The sequence below is a fragment of the Fistularia commersonii genome, chromosome 12 (genome assembly GCF_037954325.1).
Source record: "Fistularia commersonii isolate RoL2024-O1a breed Wild chromosome 12, RoL_Fcom_v1.0, whole genome shotgun sequence".
NCBI lineage: Eukaryota > Metazoa > Chordata > Actinopteri > Syngnathiformes > Fistulariidae > Fistularia > Fistularia commersonii.
The window spans coordinates 5,666,259-5,680,577 of NC_141295.1; the positions used below are offsets into that span (position 1 = coordinate 5,666,259).

A 14,319-nucleotide genomic window follows, 5' to 3' on the forward strand; every position below is an offset into this window, starting at 1 on the left:
ATACTCTACTAACATTAGCCAGTTTGTCGGTTAATATTATTTTGTTATTTTAAAAAAAAGCATCTAAATGAAGATGTGACTCGCGTTCGTTCGTTATCCGGTTTCCGCTGTTTTGACTACAATTAGAAATAATGGAATGTAAATAAGCTACAATTGCTAGTTATTCCTTTTTAACTGAAAGTGCTGTGAAAATGTATTTTATTAGTATTATGATCGTTAATATCGCGAGGTTCAAAGCGGGCTGTTTTCAAAAAAACGCGGAGTTTTTTTTTTTTTTGCCATCTCTCCACTTGGAACATCTCTGCGGAAGTGACGTCAACACACGTGATGTGGCAGAATTGCGGAAGTGCTGCGGAGACGGGCGCCGAACGTGTTCGCAAACAAAGCGTGGAAGAAGAAGAAGACGAAGAAAAGGAGGAGGGAGATTTCCCGCCGACGGGTGAAGGGGAAAGATGGACGTCAAGCCGGAGGTGCAGAAACGTTACATTTGCTCGTTCAGCGGCTGCACGGCGGCCTATAACAAGCAGTGGAAGCTGGACGCGCATTTGTGTAAACACACCGGCGTGCGGCCGCACCAGTGCGACCACGACGGCTGCGGAAAATCCTTCTGCACGCTTCACCACCTGGAGCGGCACCGGCTCGTCCACAGCGGCCGGCAGCCGTTCCCGTGCGGCGTGGACGGCTGCGAGCGGGCTTTCCACACCAACGCCAACCGCGCCCGGCACGTCGGCCGCGTCCACAACCCGGACGCCAAGAGCTACCCGTGCACGTACGACGGCTGCGGGTTGAACTTCCGGAAGCACAAGCAGCTCAAGGCGCACGTCTGCGAGCGCCACAGCCAGCAGCCGCCCTTCCGGTGCGCCCACGGCGGCTGCGGCCTGCGCTTCCCGTGCCCGAGCAAGCTGCGCCGGCATGAGAAGGTGCACCGGGGCTACCCGTGCGCGGAGGACGGCTGCGGCTTCACCGGAAAGACCTGGACCGAGTACCTCAAGCACCGGCGGGAGCTGCACCGGCCGGTTTTCCGCTGCGACGCGTGCCAGAAGACCTTCCGTGACTCCTGGTTCCTGCAGCAGCACCGGCTCGTCCACGCGGAAACGCGGCGGGTGCTCAAGTGTCCACGGGACGGCTGTGGACGCACCTTCACCACCCCTTTCAACCTGCAGAGCCACATCGGCTCCTTCCACGAAGGGCTGCGGCCTTTCGCCTGCACCCACGAAGGCTGCGGGAAGACCTTCGCCATGAAGCAGAGCCTGCAGCGCCACGGGGTGATCCACGACCCCGCGCGGACGGCCGTGGGGGGGAGGAGGAGCGGCCGCCGCTCCCAACCCAGGAGGTCGCTGGCCTCCAGGCTGAGCGGATACGCCGAGGAGAGGAAGGCGCCCGGCGGCCCCGTGGAGCCTCCGGACCCCGTGGAGCCTCCGGACTCCGTGGAACTGGTGTCCCTCCTGCAGGACGCCACTCTGCTCTGCAGACCCTCCGTGGACGCGCTGGCGTTGGCACTGTGAGGCCTCCACAGGCTGTCGTGGAGATCAGAAGGTCCCTGCTGGACCTCCTGGAGGTCTGGAACCTCGGACTCGACCCGGGAGGAGAACATGTCCACCTCCTACAGAATAAAACCTCTTTTCTTGCACTGGTTGCCTTCAGGTTCTTCTGTTCTTCAGCACCAGTCAAGCTTCAGATGGATGTTTAGAGAAGGAACATCATTGTGGTGCTTTCAGAACACACACACACACACACACACACACACACACACCTCCAGCTCTCACCAGACGACATGAACCTGCGAGATATGATCATCAGCATGTGTGCACTGATGCTCAAGGTGACACACACACACACACACACACACTGACCCTCTATCTGCTACATGTCTTTGTCCTCTGCGTGTGTGTGTGTGTGTGTGTGTGTGTGTGTGTGTGTGTGTGTGTGTCAGGCCCTTGAAGGTGCTGCTCCATTTAGAAGATTAAAGGTGAAGCCATGTTCTCAGTCTGGAGGATAAAGGGCAATGTGTGTGTGTGTGTTTGTGTGTGTTCAGTCGCTAACACCCCGGGAACCTCCTACCAACACACACACACACTCCGCCGCTGCTTGTGGGTTTTAGGAGTTAGCGTGGGGTCGTCTGGTCTGCGGACAGATGTAGAAGCTCCGCCCCCCCCTGACCTTCATGACCCTCAGGTGACCTCACGTTCTCCTCTGACCTTCTGCTCCTTCATCCTGATTGGCCGGAGCTCCTGGAGACGATGAGCTTGGTCGCACGTCCTCCTGAAAAGGGAAGATGTTCCGGTGGTCCTTTCTGGAGTGTGTGTGTGTGTGAGTGTGGAAGCTGAGTCGTCATGTTCCTCCGCTCACACACACTCAGGTGTGTGTAGTTATGATTAATGAGTGTGTCGTGTCTCCTCCGCCTTTCCTGGAACACAAAGAGTCCTAATATTACTACACCTACTGCTAATACTGCTAATACTACTGCTAATACTACTACTAATATTACAACTTATACTACTACTACTGCTAATATTACCACTAATATTACTACTACTGCTAATATGATTATGGCTAATATTACTACTACTACTACTACTACTGCTAATACAATGAATGCTAATACCGCTAATATTACTACTCCAAATATTACCACTACTACTGCTAATACTACTACTACCACAGCTACCACTGCTTATACTACAACTACTACTACAAGTGCTAATACTGCTAATACTACTGCTCCTGCTGCTAATACTACTACTACTGCTAATATTGCTAATACTTTTACTGCTAATGCTATCACTGCTTATACTACTACTGCTAATGCTACCCTAATATTACTACTACGGCTACTGCTAATATGACCGTTGCTAATATTGCTAATACTGCTAATACTGCTAAGTACTACTTCTACTGCTACTACTGCTGCTAATTCAACCAATGCTATCACTGCTAATGCTACTACTACTACTACTACTGCTGCTGCTAATGCAACCACTGCTGTCACTGCTAATACTACTACTAGTACTACTACTACTACTACTACTGCTGCTAATACATTCACTGCTAATACTGCTAATATTACTACTGCTAATATTACCACTACTACTGCTAATACTGTTAATACTACTACTACTATCACAGCTACCACTACTTATACTACTACTACTATTGCTAATACTACCACTGCCATTACTACTACTACTACAGTGAATACTACCGCTTCTGCTGCTACTAGTACTACTACTACTAGTGCTAATATTGCTAATACTACTACCACTATTACTACTACTACTACTGCTAATATTGCCAATACTACTACTACTACTACTACTGCTAATACAACCACTGCTATTACTGCTAATACTACTACTATTACTACTGCTACTACTACAGCTAATACAATCACTGCTAATGCTGCTAATATTACTACTGCTAATATTACCACTACTACTACTAATACTGCTAGTGCCACTACTACCACACTGCTTATACTACTACTACTACTACTACTACTATTGCTAATACTACTACTGTCAATGCTACCATTACTGCTAATACTGCTAATACTACTCCTTCTGCTGCTCATACTACTACTACCGCTAATATTGCTAATGCTACCCCTGCTGCTAATATTCTACTACTAATATTCCTACTACTTCTACTACTCACAGGCTGCAGTGATCAGAAAGGTTGAATGATTGACAGCTGACCCGCCCAGGTTAAGCCCCGCCCCTCGGGCCAGGGGCCGCTGGGATTGGTCCTCTGTGGCGTGAGCGAGGGATGAATGGAACGAAGTGTGAATGAATGAAAGAGTGAATGATAGAGAGATCGAGGGGGGGGTGGAGGGAGGAGAGAGATGAAAAGAGAGAGATGAAAAGAGAGAGAGATGAAACGAGAGAGAGATGAAAAGAGAGAGAGAGAGAGAGAGATGAAAAGAGAGAGAGATGAAAAGAAAGAGAGAGATGAAAAGAGAGGGAGAGATGAAACAAGAGAGGGATGAAAAGAGAGATGAAAAGAGGGAGAAGAAAAGAGAGACATGAAAAGAGAAAGAGGGATGAAAAGAGAGAGATGAAAAGAGAGAGAGGGATGAAAAGAGAGAGATGAAAAGAGAGAGAGAGATGAAAAGAGATGAAACAAGAGAGAGATGAAAAGAGAGAGAGGGTGTGATAGAGAGAGGAGGAGGAGGTGAGACCAGAGTCAGTCACAGCGAGTCGTCCGTCTGACGAAGGAGGAGAAGAAGTGAAGAACACGTCTTTCCTCTTCTTCTTCTTCTTCTTCTTCTTCTTCTTCTTCTTCTTCTCCTCTTCTTCATCCTCCTCTCCCTCCAGGATGAGGAGGACGTGACCATGGACTTTCCTGCCCTCCTTCCAGCCGGACTCGACCGGGAGGGAGCCGGCGTCTCCACGGCCAGAGGTGAGGAGTGTGTGTGTGTGTGTGTGTGTGTGTGTGTGTGTGTGTGTGTGTGAGATCTTCACACTGTGGAGCTCCTGGAGGTTCTGAGCAGAGGAGCTGAGTTCTGCCCCTCCTTGGAACCTCCATCTCCACCGTGCTCCACAGGTTCCTCCAGGATGGATGGATGGATGGATGGATGTGTCATCTGGGTGGAGTCCTCCTCCAGGCGCTGGAGATATCTCCAGATGCTTTGAGGAGTGTGTGTTCTTGGCAGCATCTGCAGAACTTCGGACGTCTGGCCCAGGGGGTGTGGTTACCATGGCGACAGCCATGGAATAAAACCCATCAAATATGATTATTGATGGACTTCCAGAAGGTCTGGCGGAGGTTCTCCGATCTTCTCCAGGTTCTCCTGACGTCTCCACAGCCTTTGGTAGATGATGGTGGACCTTCATCCACTCATAATCAATCTCTCTGTCTCCCCTCATGATGTCCCCATTTCGCTGAGTGTCCTTGTGTCACGTGCACACTTTTATGTCGGACTGGTGCTGCGAGTCCTTGGGCACACACACACACACACACACACACACACACACACACACACACACACATGCACTTGGGAGAACGTGTACACACCCTCCATCATTGCATAAAGTCCTTACAGTAGCAGTGTGTCTCATCACTGTAGCTGCCGTGTGTGTGTGTGTGTGTGTGTGTGTGTGTGTGTGTGTGTGTGTGTGTGTGTGTGTGTGTGTGTGTGTGTGTGTGTTGCCCTGAATTAGTTGGCGCTTCAGGAGAAGGGGCACGTCGCGCACCGTCAGCCGTCTTCGGTTTTGTTTTGACACGCCATCGCGTCGGTGTTTTGCGGGAATGTCAGTGTCAGCTTCCTGTCGGCGCGCTCGCCACTTCCTGTCTGCTAACAGGAAGTTGACTTACAGGGAGGGAAACTCTCACAAGTGGAGTAAAGGTCATCATAAACAAACAAGAGGGTTAAATGTAAACAAACTGTGATGGTTGCTACACCTGGCTAAACCCCCCCGCTAATGGGGCGAACTTGGTACGGTCCAGGTGCACTTCCTGTATTTAAGTCCACTCCTACTTCCTGGAAATCATTTGGCCGTCCAAAGTGTGTGTTAGCCTGTGTTAGCCCATGTTGGCACGTGTTAGCTTGTGTTAGCCTCTGTTGGCCTGTGGTAGCCTGAGTCAGCCTGAGTTAGCCTGTGTTGACCTGAGTTGGCCCGTGTTGGCCCATGTTAGCTTGTGTTGACCTGCATTAGCCTGTGTTCGCCTATGTTGATCTGTGTTGACCTGTGTTAGCTGGTGTTAGCCTCAGCCTCTCTGTTGCTAAATCCCATCAAACATGTGGAACCTCCTCAGGTGAGCACCTGCCCATTAGCCTTGTTAGCTAGTTAGAAGGTCAGCAGGTCAGGCGGTGTTCCAGTATGGGGATCTGCTGCTGAGGGACTTGCCGCCTATAGGGGGCGTCAAACTGGAGTTAGCTTCACAAAACACAGGTTGAGGGGAAGGGAAGTCTCCTGGGGTTTGATGTTGAACCTCTTCTATCTCCTCCAGCTCCATGCTGACCCCCTTCTACCAGCACCATGGTGGCCCGGCGCCGTGCTCCTCCTCCTCCCCCCGGGGCCTCCGCCAGCCTTTGTTGCGCCGCCCGCCTCCGCCCATCAGCGGCAGCAGCGTGGGCCCAAACCCCACCTACTACCACGCCGTGTACAACGTCCGGGTGGAGCAGTACCGGGAGGTGCCCTTTGGCGACCTGGGCTCCTTGACCTTGGCGGTCGGAGCCGACGGCCCCCAGGTGCCTCCGGCCCGGCGGAGGGGGGGCCTGGTGGACTACCGGGACGTCATCATGGCCCACCAGGCGCACAAGAGGCACAACACACCACAGGCCAGGAGGAAGCAGTGGGAGTGAGTACTCTGTACTTGTATTACTTCTACCCTGTGATTGTACTACTTCTGTTGTGCGCTTTTACTACTTCTGTTGTGTGCTTTTACTACTTCTGCTCTGGACTTGTACTACTTCTGCTCTGGACTTGTACTACTTCTGCTCTGGACTTGTACTACTTCTCCTCTCTGCCTGTACACCTTTTAATCTGTACTTGTATTACTTCTACTGTATGTCTATTGCTACTTCTACTCTGTACTTGTGCCGCAAGTCGGGCCGTGTGACGGAGTACTGACCGCCTACGTTCTGATGTCCAGATGTTCCCAAGTAGATCAGATGAACCTGGGTTTAAATAGTCCAATATATTGGTCCCTCCTCTGCGGTTTGATCAGGAGGTCCTCTCTGCACCTCCTCCCCCCCCAGACACCGGGGGTCAGAACCATCGTCCCTGCTGGTGCTCGATCAGAGGAGGCCAAACTCTTGACCTTCTGAGGGGGGATTGGCTTTCTTTGACAGTGAAGCAGAGGGACGGATCAGATCAGGGGTGTCAGCACCGCCTCGAGGCTCAGCTGATTGTGATCATAGCTGTCAGGTGGTGTGTGTGTGTGTGTGTGTGTGTGTGTGTGGTGGGGGGGGGGTAGATGCTGGGGTAGCAGGTGGGCTTGATGGACATTGTGCCCTGAAGCTGTAGATACCTGCCAGACTCCACTTTTATGATCCTTGCGGCGCAGAGGTCCACCCCAGCGCCACCCTCGAGCCCCGCCATGATGTCTGGCCCTCCCCCGCCCTTCACCCCCCCAGGCGTGCTTCCTGCCTCTGCGTCACCGCCCGTCTCGCTGCCTCCCTCGCCAATTTAGCTAAGTGACTTCATTGTTGGCAGAGGGTTTCCAGCGACTGCCAAACAGATCCACATCCATCGGGGGGCCGGTGGTGACATCAGTCGCTGTCACTCTGCATCTCCGTCCCCTGGGTGAAGGAGTCGTGTCCCTCGCAACCGCGTGATGACTGCGTGTTGCCGAACCGTCGGTTTTTGGCAGGGATGAGTGATGGGTTATAGGTGACAGAAGATGAGTAACGAATGTCAGGTGACAGGTGAAGGGTGAAGAGGATCAGGGGCCAGGTGGTGCACAACAAGTGTCCGGTCACGGCTGAAGGGTGTTGGGCTACAGATGGAAGGAGTCAAGGTTGGGTAACAGGTGAAGGGTGACAGGTAGCGGGTGTCACGTGACCGATGTCGGGTGAAGGAGGAAGGGTGTCAGGTTAATGGTGAAGGGGCGATGGGTGTCAGGTGAGGGTGACCGGTGGGTAGTCGGTGGTAGGTGCCAGGTGAAGTGGGATGGGTGACGGGTTACAGGTGTCAGAGGAAGGGTGACAAGGGTCACCTGTCATGTGACTTGTGTCAGGCTACAGATGGCAGGCGTCAAGTAAGGGGTGACAGGTGACTGGTTTCCAATAAGGTATCAGATGGCGGGTGTCAAGTAAGGGGTGACAGGGGAAGGGTGACGAGTGTCAGGTAGATGGATACCGGTGAAGGGTGACAGGTGACGAGACGGATGACGGGTATCTGGTGACAGGTGAAGGGTGTCCGATGTTGGGTGTCAGGTCCATGGTGAAGGGGTGACAGAGGAAGGGTGACAAGTGCAAGGTTTCAGTTGTCAGCAAATGAGTGTCAGGTGAAGGGTGACAAGGGTCATGTGACTTGTGACTAGTGTCTGGCTACAGATGGCGGGTGTCAAGTAAGGGGTGACCGGTTAAGGGTGACCAGTGTCTGGTAGATGGATACCAGGGAAGGGTGACCAGTGCCAAGTGATGCACCACAAGGGCCAGGTTTCAGGTGATGCCTGATGAGTTGCAGGTGTCAGGTGATGAGTGTCCGGTAGATGGATACCGGTGATGGGTTACTAGTGACAGGTGATGCATAACAAGTATCAGGTAAAGGGTGACCAGTGACTGGTATCTGGTGACAGATGAAGGGTGTCAGGTGACTAGTGACGGGTGTCAAATTTTGGACTTAGCATGTTGCTAACCCTGACCCACTTCCTGTCCCAGGGGCGGGGCAGCCCTCCATCCCATAGTATATAAGCACCTCTTCACACACACACACACGCACACGCACACAGGAAGCTGTTGGGGGGGTTCTGTTGACAGGGAGGAAGTGATGTCATTAATGATGGCCGCTGGAGGTAATAAATAACAGGATACCCAGGATCACCTGCGTCACGGTGACACACTCTGACGCAGGTGGCTGTGTGTACACACACACACACACACACACACACACACACACACACACACACACACACACACACACACACACACACACACATGTTTTCATCAGGATTATTTATGTGGAAATGACCCTTAATCCAAAACAAGGGGAGCATTTGAAGGAGCATCTGAAAGGGATCTGAACACACACGTGTGTGTGTGTGTGTGTGTGTGTGTGTGTGTGTGTGTGTGTGTGTGTGTGTGTGTGTGTGTGTGTGTGTGTGTGTGTGTGTGTGTGTGTGTGTGTGTGTGTGTGTGTGTGTGTGTGTGTGTGTGTGTGTGTGGGCGGGCGCGCAGTTCAGAGGCCAGATTATTATTCTAGGAAGTAGAGCGGCTCGGACAGGAAGTGTCGTCCTTTCAGAGTAAAAGTGTGTGTTTGCAACCCTTGCAGTGGTGTTATGTGTCCAGGAGGAGGCAGCAGACACAAAGGTGTGTGTGTGTGTGTGTCAGTGTGTATGTGTCTGTGTGTTTGTGTGTGTGTGTCTGTGAGAAACGTTTACCTATATGTGTAATAGGGATTATCGCGTTCCTCGACTATGTTTGGACAGGAAGCGGTTAAACGTTCATGATCAGCAAAAAATCAATAATTTTTTTAATCAATAATTTTGATAATAAATAACTTTAATGATACAAATCTAAAAAAATATATTTTTAAAGTTGATAATTGCTGTTTTAGCTGCAGTACCTCAAGTGACCACAGTGGGAGTAGAGGACCGTGGAGTCACACACACACACACACACACACACACACACACACACACACACACACACACACACACACACACACACACACACACACACCACACACAGGACTTCATCAGGGATTAGAAGGTGTAGATGTGGGCGGGACCGAGGCCAGGAGGTCCTGGAGGTGATTGAAACAGGAAGCTGGCTCATCGTGTGTGTGTGTGTGTGTGTGTGTGTGTGTGTGTGTGTGTGTGTGTGTGTGTGTGTGTGTGTGTGTGTGTGTGTGTGTGTGTGTGTGTCCCCACCGCCCCGTCGCTCACCTGTCAATCACCCGCCGCTGACAGGATGCCGACGAATCTAAACAGACGTCAAACTGGGAGCATCTGATTGGCAGGTTATTGATCAGTTATTGATCGATTCTGATCGGCGCCGATGAGGGGGTGGGGCTTAACCGCGTGTCACATGTTCCCCATGGAGGCGGTTTCCGCGGCAACCGGGGAGGATTTCATAACAAAACCAGCCGTTGCGAGCGACGCCGTTTCTCAGCTGTAGGCGTTATCGATCATCTGATCGATTAGCTGATTGATAAGGCTGGCGGGAGGAGCGACCGGCAGGAAGTTCTGCAGATGGACGTCAGGAGAAGGATGTGAAAACACCGCCCAGCCCTTTGTGCTGATTCTGGAGGCAGAATTCTGCTTCCTCCTCACAGATCCAGCACATTAGCTGAGACCAGCAGCCTCCTGCACTTCCATTAACCAGCCAATCAATTAATAGCGGCCCGGTCGCCGTGGGAACCAGCCAAAAAAGAGCAATCTGCTAATTAGCTTGGACGCTACATCAGCTACATCGCTACGTCTCGCAGCCCGTCTGCACACACACACACACACACACACACACACACACACACACACACACACACACACACACACACACACACACACACACACACACACACCCCTTTCTGTCAATGCTGAATTTCCTGAATGTGACCAAATGTTGCACGAATGCGGCCTTTTCTTTTCCGTCTGAATCAGGACCTGTGTGTGTGTGTGTGTGTGTGTGTGTGTGTGTGTGTGTGTGTGTGTGTGTGTGTGTGTGTGTGTGTGTGTGTGTGTGTGTGTGTGTGTGTGTGCGCGCGCGTGTGTTTATATGTATGTGTGTGTGTGTGTTTGTATATGTGTGTGTGTGTATATATGTATATGTATGTGTGTGTGTGAGTGTGCACTTACCTGTCTTCTAATGAGCATCCATAATTGTACTACCTGGTTTTCCCCGACCCTGGCGTTGACTCCGCCCCCTCGGACACGCCATTGGCCGAGGGCTGAAGGTCGCCTGGTTGCCCCGGGATACGCCGTGACCTCACAAAACAGAAAAAGCGAGTGTGTGAGCGGCGGTTGTGACGGGGTTCCACCAGCAGGGGCGCTGCTGGACCTCAGAAGGTCTCAGGTTCCAGGAGGAGAAGAACATGGAGACCAGAAGAAGCATCTCCTCCGAGGCCTCTTCACGTTGCCATGGCAACACCCTGTCCGTCAGGCGTCGCGCTCCTCCGACGTTCTCCGTCCCAGAGGTTCCTCAAGGAACCGGAGGAATCTCCTCGGTGATGGTTCAGATAGAGGAGGTCCACCTGCTGCAGCACCACCTTCTCCATGAAGAGCTTTGCAGCTCCAGCCTGCTAAGAAGGATCAGAGAAGGTGGTGGAGAACATGGAGAAGGTGGTGGAGGAGAATGTAGAGAAGAAGGTGGAGGAGGTGGTGGTGGAGGAGAAGGTGGAGAAGAAGGTGAAGAAGGTGGAGAAGGTGGTGGAGGTGGCAGTGGAAGAAGGTCCAGGGCTCCTGCAGGGGTTTCCTGTGTGAACACCTTCTGAATGAGAATGATGTGTATGAGGGCATCAGCACACACACACACACACACACACACACACACACACACACACACACACACACAGACACACACACACACACACACACACACACACACTGCAGTGGTGGCGGAGGATCAGCGCTGAGCCAAACCTGGTGAAGGACCTGAGTTGGAGTGCTGCTGCCAGCAGACACCTCCTCCTCCTCCTCCTCCTCCTCCTGCAGGCTCTGTGGCTCCAGATGTTTCTCCACTCCAGATGTTTGGAGGTCAGCAGCTCCTGCACCTCCAGGATGGAGCTCAGGAGGCACCAGAGTCCACGATCTGGGTCCACCATCTTCTCCACGAAGGCCCCTCAGACCAGGTCTCCTCCATCTCCTCCCCCCCCCGGGCAGGTGGACCACCAGGCTCCACCTCAGATCTCCAGCCTCCATTACCTTCTATTTATACGCCGGCTTCAGATCTCCTGAAGAAGCACCAGATGGCCGTTCTCCGTGTTCCCGCGCGAGCCGAGGAGCAGATGGCTGGAGGTAGCCCCCCCGCCTGGTCCGTTCCTCGCCGGGTTCTTTGAGCTGGACCTTCAAGAGCTCGCGTTTCCTGCCGGACCCCGTGGAGATCCTTCAGAGGACCTCAGATGATGGAGCCAGGAGGACAGACGGCGCCGAGAACGTCCTCAAAATAACGGGACGTCCTCAGAGAACCTCCGCGAAAGGCCTCGGCTCACTTTGCAGGCCACGCGGCCTCCACCAGAAGATAGACTCCAGGAACCGACGGCCCAGGAGGAACCAGGAGGTCGAGGACTTTGAGGAGACGCCCAGGAGGAGGTGAAGATGTGGAGGTTCCTCTGACAGGAGGATGGAGAGGGACGGCGCAGTTAGATGTTCAGGAGGTCCAGTCACACCGAGATGGTTCGGACGCTCATGGAGAAGATCCGGGTAGAAGGATGCTGACGCTGGAGGTCCAGAGGAGGACCGGAGAGCAGGTCGGTGAGGGAGAAGATGGTCAGATGTTACCTGAAGACCCCACAGGATACACAGCATCACTAGATGTTCCCATGGTGACAACATATCTTCACTGGAACCCATGAGGTCCTCCTTGATCTCAGGAGAAGGAGAAGGAGAAGGAGAAGAAGAAGAAGAAGACTAGAAGAAAAAGAAGACTAGAAGAAGAAGACTAGAAGACTAGTAGACTAGAAGAAGACTAGAAGAAGAAGGCTAGAAGACTAGAAAACTAGAAGACGAGGAAGAAGACTAGAAGAAGAAGAAGACTAGAAGAAGAAGAAGACTAGAAGAAGAAGAAGACTAGAAGAAGAAGAAGACTAGAAGACTAGAAGAAGACTAGAAGACTAGAAGAAGACTAGAAGAAGAAGAAGAAAACTAGGAGAAGACTAGAAGAAGAAGAAGACTAGAAAACTAGAAGAAGACTAGAAGAAGAAGAAGAAAACTAGGAGAAGACTAGAAGAAGACTAGAAAACTAGAAGAAGACTAGAAGAAGAAGAAGACTAGAAGAAGACTAGAAAACTAGAAGAAGACTAGAAGAAGAAGAAGAAGACTAGAGGAAGAAGAAGACTAGAGGAAGAAGAAGACTAGAAGACTAGAAGAAGACTAGAAGACTAGAAGAAGACTAGAAGAAGAAGAAGAAAACTAGGAGAAGACTAGAAGAAGAAGAAGACTAGAAAACTAGAAGAAGACTAGAAGAAGAAGAAGAAAACTAGGAGAAGACTAGAAGAAGACTAGAAAACTAGAAGAAGACTAGAAGAAGAAGAAGACTAGAAGAAGACTAGAAAACTAGAAGAAGACTAGAAGAAGAAGAAGAAGAAAACTAGGAGAAGACGACTAGAAGAAAAAGAAGACTAGAAGAAGAAGAATAGAAGAAGAAAACTAGGAGAAGAAGATTAGAAGAAGAAGAAGACTAGAAGGTTGGAGAAGGTTGGAGGAGGTGGAGCTCCACGGAGCTTCTCGCCAGAGAGCGGCAGCGGCGGACGCGCAGAGCCGGAGACGCGCCGCTGCTCGGCGGGAAGCCTTCAGAGGAGACCGGGAGAAAGAAGCGACCACCTCCACGCATCTCCACGCATCTCCACCCACGCCCACGGAAGAACATCGGCGAGGAGGAGGAGGAGGAGGAGGAGGGGTGGGGGTGCTGCGGGTCCGGATCTCCTTGCGGTGGAAGCTTCATCTCCAACACGTCACGGAGAACCGCCGCGCCTCCACCCACGCAGGACCTCCACCCCACCCTCCTTGGATAACAGAGGATCCACGCGGGTTTCACCCTCGCCGTGGAGCCGCAGAGCCGGCGGCCATCACGCCCAGGAGGAGGAGGAGGAGGAGGAGGAGATGCCGCACCGTCCATCATCAAACATCTCCAGATGTCACCAGCCGTGGGTTTGGGGGAAACCCTCCTCTGCCGACGCGTGGGGGAGCATGAGATGAATTATTAAGATTTCACTCTTCTCCATTTCTATTTCTGTCTCGGTGAGGAAGAGGAGGAGGAACGGGAGGAGGAGGATCAGGAGGAGGAGGAGGAGGAGGAGGAGGAGGGTAGAAAGACAACTGCAGATCCTGTCAAGATGCACTAGAGGCTGGAGGAACCGGAGGAACCGCATCTTCATCCAGACCCGCCGCTTCCTTCCTTCCTTCCTCCCCCGGGATGGAGGTCTCCCCCCGGCGCTGAGGTCCCGGGCGGAGCCGGACAGGCGGACCCGGGCGGGGGACCCCCTCCGCCCCGCAGGGGGGGGCCGATGAAGAGGGGCCGCGCCGAGCCCTGCAGCCGGATCCGGATCCTTCCTCACCTCTGCCGTTCGGTGTCCGCAGAATGGCGCGCTTCGGGGACGAGCCGCCCGGCCGGTACGGCGGCGGCGGCGGCGGCGGTGGACCCGGAGGCGGTGGTGGACCCGGAGGTGGTGGAGGAGGAGCGGGTCCCGGTAGAGGAGGAAGCCGCCAAGGGGGCCCCGGAGGCCCGCAGCGGATGTACAAGCAGTCGATGGCCCAGCGGGCGAGGACCATGGCGCTCTACAACCCCATCCCGGTGCGCCAGAGCTGCCTCACCGTCAACCGCTCCCTCTTCCTGTTCAGCGAGGACAACGTGGTGCGGAAGTACGCCAAGAAGATCACCGAGTGGCCATATCCTGCCCGGGGGGGGGGACGCGAGTAACGCAAGTAACGCGGGTAACGGGAGTAACGCGGGTAACGCGGGGTGACGGAGGTGACGCCCGGGTGCGGGGTAGGGAACAC

General features: G+C 52.8%; 2 protein-coding genes across 2 annotated transcripts in view; both read left to right on the forward strand.

The window, feature by feature from the left end:
* Window positions 1-209: 209 nt before the first annotated feature.
* On the forward strand, window positions 210-1,628 carry LOC147228520 (transcription factor IIIA-like). Its single transcript, XM_086156617.1, has one exon. The coding sequence runs from the start codon at window positions 453-455 to the stop codon at window positions 1,503-1,505; it is 1,053 nt and encodes a 350-aa protein (XP_086012743.1). The 5' UTR covers window positions 210-452; the 3' UTR covers window positions 1,506-1,628.
* A 4,630-nt stretch (window positions 1,629-6,258) lies between these two features.
* The window catches only part of cacna1ab (calcium channel, voltage-dependent, P/Q type, alpha 1A subunit, b), a 62,006-nt gene continuing 53,945 nt past the window's right edge, over window positions 6,259-14,319 (forward strand). The window contains exons 1-2 of the mRNA XM_086156619.1: window positions 6,259-6,300; window positions 13,900-14,207. Of these exons, the coding sequence (XP_086012745.1) occupies window positions 13,901-14,207 (307 nt within the window). The 5' untranslated portion in view covers window positions 6,259-6,300; window position 13,900. The remainder of the gene's footprint in view (window positions 6,301-13,899; window positions 14,208-14,319) is intronic.

Coding starts and splice junctions, on each gene's coding strand:
- LOC147228520 (XM_086156617.1), top strand. CDS start 453: ATGGACGTCAAGCCGGAGGTGCAGAAACGTTACATTTGCTCGTTCAGC.